The 14727-nt window shown below is 40.7% G+C and overlaps 3 protein-coding genes across 8 annotated transcripts in view; all 3 read right to left on the bottom strand.

Annotated features, from left to right (window-relative positions):
* Positions 1–2408: 2408 nt before the first annotated feature.
* Positions 2409–4365, bottom strand: LOC119122997 (RING finger protein 224-like). Its single transcript, XM_037251743.1, has 3 exons — positions 3570–4365; positions 3156–3494; positions 2409–2752 (listed from the first exon to the last, which is right to left on the bottom strand). The coding sequence occupies exons 1-3, from the start codon at positions 3578–3580 to the stop codon at positions 2644–2646; spliced, it is 459 nt and encodes a 152-aa protein (XP_037107638.1). The 5' UTR covers positions 3581–4365; the 3' UTR covers positions 2409–2643.
* A 2034-nt stretch (positions 4366–6399) lies between these two features.
* Positions 6400–9815, bottom strand: ube2j2 (ubiquitin-conjugating enzyme E2, J2 (UBC6 homolog, yeast)). The gene is made up of 7 exons (XM_037252162.1): positions 9662–9815; positions 9059–9189; positions 8825–8865; positions 8184–8286; positions 7941–8079; positions 7782–7862; positions 6400–7545 (listed from the first exon to the last, which is right to left on the bottom strand). Exons 2-7 carry the CDS (start codon positions 9187–9189, stop codon positions 7255–7257), a joined length of 786 nt encoding a protein of 261 aa, XP_037108057.1. The 5' UTR covers positions 9662–9815; the 3' UTR covers positions 6400–7254.
* A 361-nt stretch (positions 9816–10176) lies between these two features.
* Positions 10177–14727, bottom strand: part of acap3b (ArfGAP with coiled-coil, ankyrin repeat and PH domains 3b) — a 34938-nt gene continuing 30387 nt past the window's right edge. For 3 of the 6 annotated variants that reach the window (XM_037251277.1, XM_037251276.1, XM_037251279.1), the window contains exons 25-26: positions 11430–11476; positions 10177–10559 (exon numbers count right to left, since the gene is read on the bottom strand). In XM_037251277.1, coding sequence (XP_037107172.1) covers positions 10491–10559; positions 11430–11476 — 116 coding nt within the window. In that variant the 3' untranslated portion in view covers positions 10177–10490. The remainder of the gene's footprint in view (positions 10560–11429; positions 11477–14727) is intronic. The other 3 variants (XM_037251281.1, XM_037251280.1, XM_037251278.1) reach the window with 1 other exon arrangement.

The following is a 14727-nucleotide window of genomic DNA, read 5'->3' as shown; positions in this document are numbered from 1 at the left end:
TACTCATTAACTAATCGCAAGCGACCACGTTTCATGGGGCTGTACAAAAGCATGAGGCACTAAAAGTGGAAGGTGGGTATTTGCCATACACTTTCTCATCACTTCTCTGGGAATCGTTTATTACCTCTTAACACAATGCATTGAATCATAAAGTTTCATGTGAATTAGTATAAAACCTGCTTATACTACGGCAAAGATGCACTTTTGAAGTGATTGATCATATTAAACTGCTTTCCCAAGTGAAATAAAAACCTAGCAGTGTTCATAAGCTTCTTAAAATACTGAAATCTAACCAGTAATACTTCAAACAAAATTGTTGCCAACAAAACAGAAGCTTATCTTCCAACATTCTTCTTTGCACAATCATTCAGTAAGTTGGTTCCTCTCCTCTGCACTCTCTTTCCACAGGTTTTCAAGAAAGGTTGAGGACTGAGATGGTCAGGGGAGGACCTTGAGTCTGTGCAGTTCAGCGATCGCATAGAAAATACACAACTTTGATACAAAATGTTTCAAGAGTGAGCAACAACAAATGTTGCATTGGTCCATATGAAAGTCAGATAACAGAAGCTTCTGAAGGCCAAGAAATGTGTCCATCATCCAGCACAAAGCAGTTGAAAACTTTCTGCAGCTTGGACTTGAAAACCGTGTGATTTGAATCCGAACTGGTGAGAAATAGAGAAAAAAAAAGTGGGTTTGAGTTTCAATCTCCAACATTTCACATGACAATGTTAGAAAGAGAAATTCTGCTTACCACACTGGCCCGATAAGTTGCTTTGCAAATTTCTCCCTGGTCCTTTTTTGCTCTTTCTCTGGTATCTGATCCCAAATCTCAGTGTTTACCCACAATGCCTCAGGTAAGGCCAGATTAGCTTGAAAAGTGGTGACCCCACGACAAAGTGGGCAGCAGATGGTTTGGGTCGCATTCCCCGCGTTGGTCAGTTTCTCCAAACATGGAGCGCAGAACGTGTGATTGCAGTGCAGCAGGCGTGGGACTCGATGACTTCGTGAGTAGTTGTAGAAACACACCACACACTCGAAATCTTCATTTAGAGACATGTTGACCACACTTGATGAGAGTAGTGTTGCCTCAAGAAGTTAGTGGAGAAGCTGGCTGAGGTTTGCTTTGAATGCTTCCTGGTGTTTATGATGTTTTTAAGCACCCAACTGTTTATTTTGGGCACGTGACACGCGAGCACTCTTCCAGGGAAGTCTTGATTGTATTTCCAAAGAGTTCCGTTCACACGATGCAATGGTGCCCATTACGATAATACGTTATCTTAACAACGAACGGCAGCCCGTACGAGTGGTTTATTGACACCTTTATTTGCAGACGTTGCACCTTCACACTCCAGACAGTCACGTGCAAGTGGAGCGCCAACAGACAGAAGATCGAGTCCAGAGCAGATCATAAATCGTTTTAGTGAAGCCCGAAAGAATATTTCTAAAAGTCAGTTCCACTTTAAAATGTTCAAAAAGTGTTTTAAAATACAATAAAATGTTTAAAAATAAAATTATAAAAGTTTTTCTGCAGATATAGTAAAAATATTGACACCATATCGCGGATTTTCACCTATCGTGGGGGTCTTGGAACCATTTATCAGCAATAAACGGGGGATAACTCTATATTGCTTCAAAACCTATAATGCCGTAGCATTCAACTGTATTTAGTGGTCCGGTCTGAGAAGTGAAACACTGCCCTCTGCTGCCCTTTGTGCGAGAGAATCACGGCAGTGTCCCCAGGCATCCGCAAGGGGGCGCAAAAACATTCCGCCCCATCCATCGTCAAACAAATGAGTTGAGATAAGAAGCTGTAATGAAAGTTAATCTTTGACTTTGAAAATGACAGCAATAGGTACGTGCAACGACTGCTCTACTAATATTACACTCATTTGAATAACACCATTTTGAAAGTAGTTAAATGTAGTCCATAAAAGTTTAATAGGCTGCACCATGGAGACTTTTTAAACTAGATGAAAAAGTGCAGTGACGCTAAGTATAAGAATTATTTGTTTAAAAAAAAAAACAACAACAACATGGGGGAAAATAGCAACACGCAATTAATAAATATAAATATGTAGCTCTGGCTAATTCTGACTGGTTTTACACTGGGATGTTTGTATATATGCCTATATCTTGAGTGTTCATCAAACTGGAGCTGTCCTGTCTAAATAAATAAATAAATAATTTTAAAAAAACAACAACAACAAAAAACAACTATGTATATTCACTGTCACTCCTGAAGAGTAAATTATACTTAGTGGTTAGTGATATTCTCAATTAATTTAAAAATAATATAAATGATAACTATGTGGAAAAAAAACGATATAAAATGCATATATTTATTCAGAGGATTCATAGTTTTCCATCATTAGGAAATGTATAGTAAATTAATTAAATGGAGATAGAGATATTCACAGTATTTTTTATTTAAGCACCATTCAGAAAAGTACAAATTCACATCACTGTTAAGTTTCCTTCTGAAGGACTTAAGTGTAGGTAGACAATGGTATACAACAATAAACATGTATAAATAATAAGTAAACAGTATGTTTGCTTGTTGGTTTACAGTAATTTCATTTCTTAAAAAACTATATACAAGTTGAATAAAAAAAAAGAAAAACATGGGCTTGGTCCAAATGGAAGTCAAAAGACATTGGAAACATCAGTGGCCTGCAAATGTTGCTCATGCACTGCAATACAGTTGAACATTTTTTGGAGTGTAGACTTGAGAGCAATGTGATTGGAATCCAAGCTGAGGAGAAAAAGAGAAAGATGTTTTTTTATATTCATATTTACAAGAACCGTGACAATATAGTAAGCTCTTTGAGCATTCATCAGAATGGTGCACACTTTGTCCTTCACGAGTAAGACTTCAACACACAAGTGAAACGAATATGTGTTGAATACGTGTTTTTTTTTTTCTTTTTTTCACAACTCAATTACTGTCAACTGTTGGATTCAAATGGCCTCCCTCCTACATATGCTTGGACCGCTCAGGTGTCAGGCCCAATAATTGACTTCTGGATGTTTTTCAAATTTTCCGGGAATATTTTCCATTTATCGAGCGCTTTACAAGTAGTACTGAAGTTTAACATGTATGTCAAGGGAATATATGCTTAAACAGCTTTTCCAGTGAGAAATGATTTTCTACTTACAGCGTTGGCCTGATGAGCTTGTTCGAGTCCTCCACGGAATTTCCCCTCGTCCTCGTCCTGATCTTCTTCTGCTCCTTTACTGCTATCTCATCCCAGATCTCGGTATTGACCCACAAGGCCCCGGGCAGGGTCAAACTGGCCTGAGTGCAGGTGACCCAGCGGCACAGTGGGCAGCAGATGGTCCGGATCACGCCGTTCACGTTGGCCAGTTTCTCCAGACATGGAGCGCAGAAGGTGTGACTGCAGTGCAGCATGCGTGGGATCCGCTCGCTGCGCGAGTAGTTGTAGAAACACACCACACACTCCAGATCTTCATTTTGAGACATGATCGAAGGCACTCTTTGAAAACATGGCAATTATCAGTCAATACACTTATCACACACAAAGACTTCACAAAGAGACTTTAGAACTTACCGGGTGTCCATGGGAAGTTCTTGCAGAGCCGGCTGAGGCGTGTTCTGAGTGCTGCTGAGTAGCAAGCGACTCTTAAAGACTCGAGCCACACGTGACGTGACGTGAGCACCCTTCCAGGGAATTCTGCTCAGGTAAACACAACCACCTTCCGGAAGAATTTTATTCAGCCAACACAAAGAAGGAAAATACCCTCCCACTTGATCTGATCAACAAGCAGTCTATTCATTTTCCATAAGTTGTGTCAAGATTTTTTTTTAAATTCACGATTTGATTAAGAAAAGCATGTCAGTGTGCCCAAATGATAATTTTATTTATTTATTAATTTTCCATAAATTGTGTTAAGAATTTGGTTTTAAATTGACAATTTAATTAAGAACAGCCTGTCAGTGTGCCCAAATGATCATTTTAAATATAGTCATCACGTTTCAAATGATGACAATTTTAAATATAGTCATCATATTTTAGGGTGACAGAAATTTGAAATTCATCAAGTTAGAAGAGTAGGTAAGGGTTAAAAGTATTTTGATTAGGGACAAACTTGGACTTTGTACAATAGCCGGTTCACACAGCTGACTTTCTGTCACGTGCAACTGCAGACAAAACCGTTGCAGTGCGGTCTTTATCTGCTCTTCCGGCACCTTATTGCTCAATGTGTTTTCTGAAGCATGCACACCTCCTCCACTTTTATCACCTAAATGCTCATAACAGTGACTTTACTGATTTACTGTGTATATTATTGTAATGAGCAGTCAGAATAGCGTTTCATAATTCTCTCGGGGATTGTTGCCTTATCAAGAGTTATGATGTAAACGGTAGCGGTTTTTGGCACGATCATGACATGATCATCACGCTTGAGGATTTAACCCACCACCTCCTAGGTTTTTGCTTTATTTCTTTTATTCTTATATTTTTTTGAAATTTTGGTTTGGAATTTACTTGTATTATTATATTATTATTATTAAATAAACATTTATGTTAAAACTTGTCTGGTGTTTTATTCCTTGTTTTTATATTCGCCAATTAAAACATAAAAATCAGACCTTTGGTTAACTGCTTTATAGCGACAATATGTATGTTTTATGTTGTTATGAGTTGGTGTCCCCTAAAATAACAAATGTCGGCATAACGGATTTTTTTTTTTAAACCTTTTATTCAAACACAAACACATTCGGTATAATAACACCATCAACTACAATCCAACAAATACAAAATTAAAACATCAATGTCTGCATAACGTGTGTCGGCTGGCATAGCAGCAACGCTGTCTGTCACTCACTCGTGAATCATCGTGAACGAACCTGAAAATGGCGGTGTACCTAATAGAGTGTCCGAATGACGTCACAGATCAAACAGCCAATCAGAAAGTGGGGGTGAGGGCGGGTGTGGCACTTTTCACTTTCATTTAAGCTTTGACCCTGATTTTTCCCTAATGAATTGACCTGTTATTAGGAACCCCTTAAAATGGCGGTGTACCTAATGGAGTGTCCGAGTGACGTCACAGATCAAACAGCCAATCAGAAAGTGGGGGTGAGGGCGGGTGTGGCACTTTTCACTTTCATTTAAGCTTTGACCATGATATTTCCCTAATAAAGTGGCATGTTATTAGGTACACTTGAAAATGGCGGTGTACCTAATGGAGTGTCCGTGTGATTCCCTCGTTAAGTGCACCTGCGTGAAAAGTTTTAGCTCCTGCGGAACGTGAAAGAAGCTAAAACTTTTCACGCAGGTGCGCTTAACGAGGGTCACTTGGAAAACATGTTGGAACGCGGCCCCGAGGACTAGAGCTTGACACCTGTGACCTTTGACCATGATATTTCCCTAATAAAGTGGCATGTTATTAGTTACACTTGAAAATGGCGGCGTACCTAATGGAGTGTCCGTGTGATTCCCTCGTTAAGTGCACCTGCGTGAAAAGTTTTAGCTCCTGCGGAACGTGAAAGCAGCTAAAACTTTTCACGCAGGTGCGCTTAACGAGGGTCACTTGGAAAACATGTTGGAACGCGGCCCCGAGGACTGGAGTTTGATACCTGTGACCTTTGACCATGATATTTCCCTAATGAAGAGGCCTGTTATTAGGTAAAAAAAAAAAAAAGATACAGTTCAATGGAAAGAACTGGAATGCACATCACTAGTACAAAAGAGTGCAGACGGCCAAAGGCTGCCAACTTGAAATAGCCGACTGGTTCGTGACGTGGGCTCTTGCTCGGTAAGAACTTGGTTCGATCCCCAGAATGAGCATGTACCTGATTGTGCTTTTTAGAATTGGAACCTCGCTTTGTCTGCATATGCAAACAAATGCAAGTATTTATGCGTAAATACATAAGGTGGCCCATATGGTGGTGAAATCTAGTAGTGTAGAGTGAAGAGAGTTAGGGTTTAAAGCTAGGGTTAGAGTTTCAAAGTAGGGTGGGTTAGGGTTGTAGAAGATGCTTTGTTGATCAGGAAGTTAGTAGTAGTACTAATTCTAACAGCAGCCATATCAGACTAAGTCAACCCATGACAATAAGTACCCCCTCCCAGACATAAAATAAACTGAAATAGAAATAGTCTCGCCAAGGGAGTAATTCAGTGCAGAAGCGCCACTGGTTGTAAATAAGATCCATTCAGTTTGTCATCGCACTGCATTATCTATAACTTGCCAAAGGCCAAGATTATGTGGCCCACTCAAACAATTAGATTGTATTCTTTAGTGTCATTCTTTTTAAATACTTTGAGAGCAATTTGTCACACTGGTGGGTTTATAAAACACCCCTGCGCCGCTATGCAGGCTCATTTATCTTAAGTGTGACAACAGGGCAAGTTTGCTGCACAATCAAACAAAAACACACCGTCATTTATAATTCATTTATTTCGGAAGTGTGGTTGGTGAGAAAAAGAAGTCCACTAGCTTCACTAAAACGCAATGCACAACAGTACAATGATCAGCGGTCATGTGGACACTTTGTGTCGTCCAACTACACTCTCCAAGGCTTTGTCTATAAATTAAAACTGATCAGAAAGAAACTATACAGAACCAAATATTGATTCGCTTCACGCGTTCTCAAAATTGGACGCGTATGTACAGAGCGATGCAAGAGTGGTTGGCTAAACCAAACCCAAACTGCGCTGGTCCCGAATTCACAACGGATTTTGGCTCATGGGTTGACTGGAGGAAGCTGGTTCGTCCACTCCGGTCGCTTTGTTTGATTTGTGTGTGTGTGTGTGTTTGGGAGGGGCATACCTTCCTGGTTCATACATTTGCCTATGAAGACTTTCCTTTTGTGCTTGAGAAAATACTAACTTTAGCCAGAGGTGTGTAATAAGTCAGAGAAAAAAAAAAAAAAAAAAGAGAAACAAAAAAACAATTCTGCTTGACTGAGGTAATTGAAGGTTGCCAACTAGTTGCTGATGTGCCTCAGTAGGTCACTGTGATCTGTGATCTTGGCGTCTGCTGTTCCCTCTCTGTGTAAACATTTTGCTGACAAAAACAAATAAAAGCAGGAGGAAATGTGTTTGCCAATAGAGGAGGAAAAAAAGTCACAAAAGCAACTTGTGAGCAGAGGAGTAAAAGACTTTGTTCCTCCAAAACCCATGAGCCACGTTGGTTTCCCTCCTCCACAGTCACAGCCGGGCTGCTTTCTGTCCTCCAGAGTCCCCGATGGTCCCGGGACACGACGTCGCCATCCACTTGACGTTAGTCCAACTCTCAATCCTGCGCTATGCTCCTCAGCACGTACTTGACCGTGTAGGCAAAGGCGGCGAAGCCGACGATCACAAACAGGTTGGCGAGGGCTCCACCCAGAAGTCCATGGTTGCGATTGGGTTGCTGCAGGCCCTGGGCGGGGTTGCCGCCGCCGAGTGGGATGGGACCTCCGTTGAGGGCGGGGAGGCCGTAATGAGCCTGCTGGGGGTCGCCGTCGGGCACCACGTCGGGTAGGGGGAGCGGTTGAGTGCGGGCGTTTAGCTCTTCCTGCAATTTCTGTTTTTGCTTCATCTCCTGGCGACGGAACATAAACAGCAATTCAGAACAACAAATAAGCAAAGCTAAGGAACAGGGCTGATCAATTAACCCAAATTCAAATCATCTTTTAAATGCAGAATATTGGAGTGAGATTGAAAGAGGAGCTGGGAGAAAAAAATAAATGTCCAATTTTTTTTTATTTTTAAATTGCAATTGTAATATCAGAAATGGTTTAGCCCAACACTGAAAATATCGAGGTTGAGATGGCTCACCTCCACAACCTCAGGGAACAATTCACAAAAGACTTTGTCCTTCAGGTTGAAGGCGAGGCTTTGGGCTGAGAGTTGTCTTTTCTGGAAATAAAAATAAAATAGCACTGTATTGTAATAAGGCTGCACTGTGCTTGATCACGCTCGTTTGTCTGGGCTCACCGTGTGGTCTGAGGTCTCAATGCTGCCCAGGGTGGGTCCTTTCTCCACCATGAAGCTGAGCAGTCCTGTGAGGATGGTGGAGACGGACCACGCCGGGTTCCAAGTGTCCGGGTGGAAGTCCGTGATGGACAGACATAGCCTGTGGGTTCAAATGGAACGTTACAGCACGGCAACGTGACACTACTGTGAGTCCAGTAATAAAAAACTAAAAAAAAAAAAAAAACAAGGAACACATCCGCTTACCTTGTATTACATTTAAATCTGCCGTTGGGGGTTATCATGTAGATACTTGGTGGTTTAAAGGGGAATTCCCGAGGAAATATGAGTTTTCCGTGATAGTAACCTCCTATTAGGAACACAAGTTGGAAAAATTCGATTATTAGAATAAACAATTTAATTCTAGCAGTGTGAAATTTGTATGAAATTAGATTTGATTAATCCGGATAAAATATATTCTTGCTGAGTTAAAGAGCAACTATGAACACATAAGATATAATAAGACGTTTTACTCAATAATGAACGACTGTTGGGTTCAAAAGGTTAAGATGAACTGAAACAGCAGCACCAGCTCCACTGCTAATGTGATGAAAATGTTTACTGTGACGTGTGAAAACTTCGCAAAACAGCACATTGGAAGTCTCTCTTCTTTTGATTTATGAGTTTAGTACACACTCATCACAACTTGACGCATCCTTTTTTTTTTTATTTCAAAGATGCAATATCCTGAAAGTCAAGGTCATGTGGCGCCAGAAAACCAAAAATACCAGTGCGATAATTACGTATGACACATGGAAACCACTTTTCGATAACTGCTGAACGCCTACTATAGCACATTAATCATGAGACCAGTAATTAACCTGACAGAATTTTTTTTTTTTTTTTACCTTCATAAGGAGTTTTTTCAGGACCTCTCACCACATAGTGCCTGCAGGAAACAAGAGAAAACGTTGCATGTGCTACTACATTTGAAGTAAGACAAGAAAACCTTCTTGGTAGGGATCAGTAGCTTTTGAATATTGTCAACTTCGGTTTGACCTGATGTCATCGACTTGTTGCAAGTCTAAAATATGAAATGTACCCCGAAACACATAAGTGTGGTATAAGGATGGGGAGCGTACCATTCTAAGATGTTAGAAGGCAGAGGCTCAGCACAGATGTAAGGCACAGGGTCTTTCTTTATCCTGAGGTAATCCTGCTTAAGTCGCTGAGTGGCTGTGGTTGGAGCTCTCTTGTTCCCGGTGTTGCTCATCTGTTGACAAAAAAAGAACAGGCAAACACAGATTGAAGGCAATATGACCACCAAGCAATGTGAAAATGTTTCTTCTCATGTTGTTTCTTAGAGGGAATTAAAAATATATAGGGGGTAGGGTTAGGGATCCTACACCAAACAGAGGTAGAATGAAACCGACACTGATGTTTGCCGAACTTGCGTCACGCGAGGCTCGTTGCGTTCTCACTCGTGTCATCTAAGAGTGGCGACATGCAAAACCTCGAAGCAAATCGGCTAAATTAACGTTTTAACGTGTGACTCCATTATCACAAAACAACCGTTAAGACTACCCTTTACGGTGAAGCCCATACCGAATCTGGTGTGTAAACACTAATTAGCTACCAAAGGCTATCACAGGCCAGTGCTGCGCTTATATGGCTAATGCTAGCAGCCATGGCGCTTCGTAGTAAGAGTTGCACGAGTTTCTTATTATGTGTTGTATTGGACATACCTCTCCAGAGACCCTAGTGAAAATGGGGATTCGGGCCTGGATACGAATTTGGGCCGTAGTCTCAGCGATCAGACCCCAAACCGATAGGACGAAGACACCGCCGAAAGAGTAGCTTAGTAGCGGAACAGAAAAACTCAATTCCGGATGTATTCTTCGCGTCCCGTCAGGGCGTGTCTAAAAATGCTCAGAAGGTTCATTAGCGCCATCATTCGGTGTGGCGGCGTTACAGCATCGAAAAATATACACCACAATGTTTGTCAACATTTGTGTGGCAGCAGTTCAAATATAGTGCTAGTCACCTGCCATTTTTGATTGATTGAATGTTTGATTGATTGATTGATTGAACATTTATTGATCCCGGGGGTGGGGAAATTCAGGCCCCAACAGTTTCCATACCACAGAGCGGGTATACAAAAGACACAGGTGGCATGAGCGCAACTTGTGCATTAATAATGGGAGTAAAATCCATTCAGGGGGCAAATATTGCAAAAAAACTGGACTGAAGTCAGAGGGTGTGGTGTTTCATTGAATGGTCATTTATTATGGCAACAAATATTTGACTTCCTTGGAAAAGTTTGACTGACATTTTAATATGAAAGCTGCAATAGTCCTATTGTTTCCCATGTTTGCCTTTAACGATCCTTCTGATATCCAAACATCTGAATAGAAATAGGTCAGCCATTTGGATAAATGCACAGAAGTCACGTTTTGACCTACATCCATCTTGAGTATATACTAAGCGCTGGCTTCCAAACTGTAAGATGATGATGAGGCGGTGAAAAGTTCCCTTAAGGTTTCTCGCAGCGGCTGAACTGGAGACTTCTCCTCCTCAGCTTCTCGGGCTGGAGAGATGCGAGAAGAGAAAACTCGCGAAAGACTTCACCACGGGAGATGTCACCTGAAAGTCAAGGCGTTTTCATCATTACAGCTGTGATGTGGCTGCCAAAAGAGGACGAAAAATATGAAGCTTGCACCATGACACACCCATAGCCCAGCAGCATGTGATTTGTTTTGAAGAGAAAACACGACAGCTCTACCACATCTAGCAACACAGTCGATTTTGGTCAGAAGAAAAGAAAATACTTAGGAAGAGAGTGGGGAGCATCCTGTTCATTATTTGTTAACTATATCAGTAGTTTCCCAATATTTATTGGGCCGAGGCACTTGCTAATCCAATTTATGGCACTCCACTAAACAAAAAAAGGCACACAAATATGTGCAACAGACTTAAATAATGATGACTATGTCTCAATTTACTCACAAATTTACCATTCTGGTGCATGAATGGGGTTTGTCGCCCTTCTGCCATCTAGTGGAGGAGCATTTAATTGTTCTGCCTGTAATTCACTGGCCTAGATAGACGAAAAATACATAAATCATTTTCAAACCAACTTAGAGGAATTGGATAATTTTCCTGCAGGACAGCAAAGTTATGTGCTGTAGAGCAGTGGTTGGGAATCATTTACATACACCAAATTAATTTCTCGTATGGTGGCAATGAATCAGATCGCATCATGTTTAGTATTCAAATGTAGCAGTGGAGTGGATGGTACACTAAGCGCTTGTGTGCTTTAAAAAACAAACAAAAAACACGAGTGATTACATAAAGACCTCAAGTATGTGATGTTTTGCAAAAAGACAAGCAGGCTCCAGATGTTTTGCCCCAGACAGACAGACCAAAAGACCCCTGACAAAACACACCGAAAGAACCAAAGTGTCCCTCTACACTACTACGTATCAAAGAGACGGCCCAGGATGCTTCACTCACTCTATCCCGTGGTAAGGATTTAACCCTTCTGCTGCCCTTGGCAACCCCTGCGGTGAGAAAAGCAATGACATGTCAGTTAGTGTCCCACGCTGTCTTTCCTTGAATATTAAATGACGCTTTGAAACAGTCCTGGCAAGTGAGTAAAAATTTCATAGTTGGTGTTAAAAAAAAAAAAACTAAAAAAAAATCTTGTGAGGTCACATGAATGTTTTACAAGTGAAGACGCTGAATTATTCAAGGCACACAGAAGTGCTGCGGGCCTAAAACCCCTGCACCGCTTGATACTGAGCACTAAAGTGAATTTTAATTTTAAAATGAAGCATTTAAATACGCTACGGCTCACTTTCATAAGCCTGTTTTAATGCTTTGAATAAGTCCAGTGTTTCTAGGAAAGGTTGGCCACTCCAGAGCAGATTTGAAAAGCAGCAGTCTCCCAACACAGAGCAATCACTGAAATCAAATATTGAAAAATGGATCAATTTGCAACTAATTTAAATAATGCTACAATGCCGAGAGAATGCAAGAGAACAAGAGAAATGAAAGCAAGTACAGACTGGGTTAGTTCATGAAGAGTTTCTCACTTTTATTGTATTCCTCTTTTTTTTTTTTTTGTTCACCTCAGTGTGTCTAAAGACATGAAATAACAATTTCCAAGACTGTTGGGTGTTTTTGGAAAGAGAATCAAAAGACAAACATGAAACAGATCCGAGCGACACGACCCGCTATGGACCCTCTGAGAGGCAAGCATGGAGTTGAATTACACGAGTGTACTATTTACAGCACCTTTTTTACCACTCCTATGTCAACACACACAATGGACACGACACTGAACACTTCCTCGAGGGCGTCGCTCGCACTCGCCCCTAAACTTGTACTACTTGCAGTCTGTAACTATTGCCATGTGCGAATCTCAGTTCTGTTTTGAATCATGTGAGCATACCAACAGTGTTTCTACCACTCTTGTCACTTCACAAAGCATCGTAGCACTAAGCTGCATCTACTCAGAAATTGTTTCACGTTGAAGAAAAACCAAACAAAAACAAACCTGTGATATAATACAAGGTCGGACACTTTCCCTTCAAAAGTCTTTGGCAGAGGAAACTAAAAGCACAAAAAATATGAAATTACTGCTTGTGGAAAGGATTTTGACTGTGACATTAGAGAGGTCACGTTGGTACATGCTTATTCCACAGGACTGCACTGCACAATGTGATCAAAACGGTAGAAAAATATCACAGCATGCTAGGAGCGGCAATCGTGTTGACTCGCCCACAAAGCATGCAGAGAACACTGTCGGCTATTCGGCATCGGAGCCTAACAAAGTGTGTAAACATGTCCGGAAAATGTGCGCCATAATCTCACTGATACAGATATTGTAACATGGAAACGTATTTACAAGTATAGTAAATGCAGGTGTGGTTATATAGCCATGAAGTTGTTTTGTTGTTCACTAAAGGGCAGTGAGCAGCACATTCGCTTTCCAGGGAAGTCAAAATTCTTCCGAACTGCTACGTCCGACCACTGAGCTCACGTTTTATGGGTTTATCACCTCCTCACCATAAAATGCAACAATGAATGAAAGTCCGTCAACTAAATACATTTCTTTCCATAAACTCAGAAAATCTCTCAGTGCTGAATGCTGATTATTGGATCATCAAACGTAACGTAAGGCCTTTCCACATTCCGAAAACGTGAAGAAATTGGGGTTCTACGACTGCTATCATCGAGTTACCATCAAAAACACTTTTGTCTCCGAGTAATATTTCAAGACTAAAAAGACAATCATTAACGGAATATAATAAACTGCATCAGTGAATGCATTGCACGGCTCCTCTGGGAAGACAAATAAAATAGACAGACAGGCAGAGAACAGACGATAACTTGAGAAAAGAAAGATTACCTGAAAACAAACTATGACATAATAAAATTATAATACTGAAAATAGGAAAAGTGCACAGTATTAGCACTCAAAAAAATGAAGCATTGACTATTCTTGACAACGTTAACAGCCTCTCTGTAACGTCTCTTCCTGTAGCTCGTCACAAATTATTTTCTTGATTCAGTATTGTTGTGTTTTCAAACAGAAAAATATTGTATTGGCATTATCCTGCGACATTTTTGCAGTTGTCACCGAGGAACTATGTTGAAGTTCGAGGAGGAGCTTTATGAGACAAAAATGCTTTTCTGCCATCTTGTGGCAACCAACGGCAATTACAGTATTGACCTTTTCGGTCTATTACTGTTTTTTGCTATTCATCATCCCCAGCGAATGGCGGGGGAAGGCAATATTCATTTTGAATGATTACAGTCCTGCGTAATAAATATTAAAAATTCAATTATCATATCCAAAAGAAAAACCTCAGGCACAGTTTTTAGCAGTATGTCTCTATGGCAACTGAATGAAATGTTCAGTTAGCAATAGGAAATACATATCTGCAGAAACTGAGCCTGCCTATACTGTAACATAACCTCCAACTATGTTGATGATGTCATTTCACTATCATTAGCACTCTTGACCATTGCAAACAGCTATAATAATGCACAAAATGTCCGCCATAGTAGTATTGGTTAGTAAGGCCTCTGCCTTTATGTCATTTGTTTCTGTTGTATAGTATTGATGATTTCTATAATTGAAAATGTGATAGTGTTGGTATTAAGAAGTGCTTTAATTCTGGATGAAGCCCTTTGGACCAAATGCACAGACTGACACTGGTAAATAAAGCAAGCAGCAGGAAGAGACGGCGCATTACTCTCTTTTGTATTTTGTCAGCTAAACAACCCCAAAATTAAGTTTGAACAACGACAGGGCTTGGCTGACAAAATCAAATTATGAGGAACTGGTTGACATGAAAAATCCATACTTCATTTTAGCGAGAGTTTTTTTTCTTTTACAGAAATGTATTATAATGTTATATTCAGTCCTCACTCTACAAAGCAGACGAGGCTTTCTTCTCCTCTTTTTGTCACAGTTTTACTCTTACATCCCTCCCTGACACCGCTTTAGACGCATTTTGTTCTTTCATGAATGTTAATGGCCTCATGCCACATCACACCCGGTGAAGCGCTTATAAATGAGACTATTTACACCTCAAGCTGAGGAGAAATGGTTCGCTCTGGGTTAATGCCGCGACACGACAGTCCTAGAGGTTAAACCGCAGCGTGAGAGGATGTTAGCAGAACACCAACAAGCAGATGTCATTTGACTTGGTGTGATGTGGCTAGGGTGGAATGGTGAGCAGAAACTAGCAGAAAATTAGAGGTGAATGAGGGCAGTTTAGCCAGTAAGAGTTAGAAAAGG

The sequence above is a fragment of the Syngnathus acus genome, chromosome 5 (assembly GCF_901709675.1).
Source record: "Syngnathus acus chromosome 5, fSynAcu1.2, whole genome shotgun sequence".
NCBI classification, from domain to species: Eukaryota; Metazoa; Chordata; class Actinopteri; order Syngnathiformes; family Syngnathidae; genus Syngnathus; species Syngnathus acus.
The sequence above is the reverse complement of the archived record's forward strand: the minus strand, read 5'-3'. Positions and strand labels throughout refer to the sequence as shown.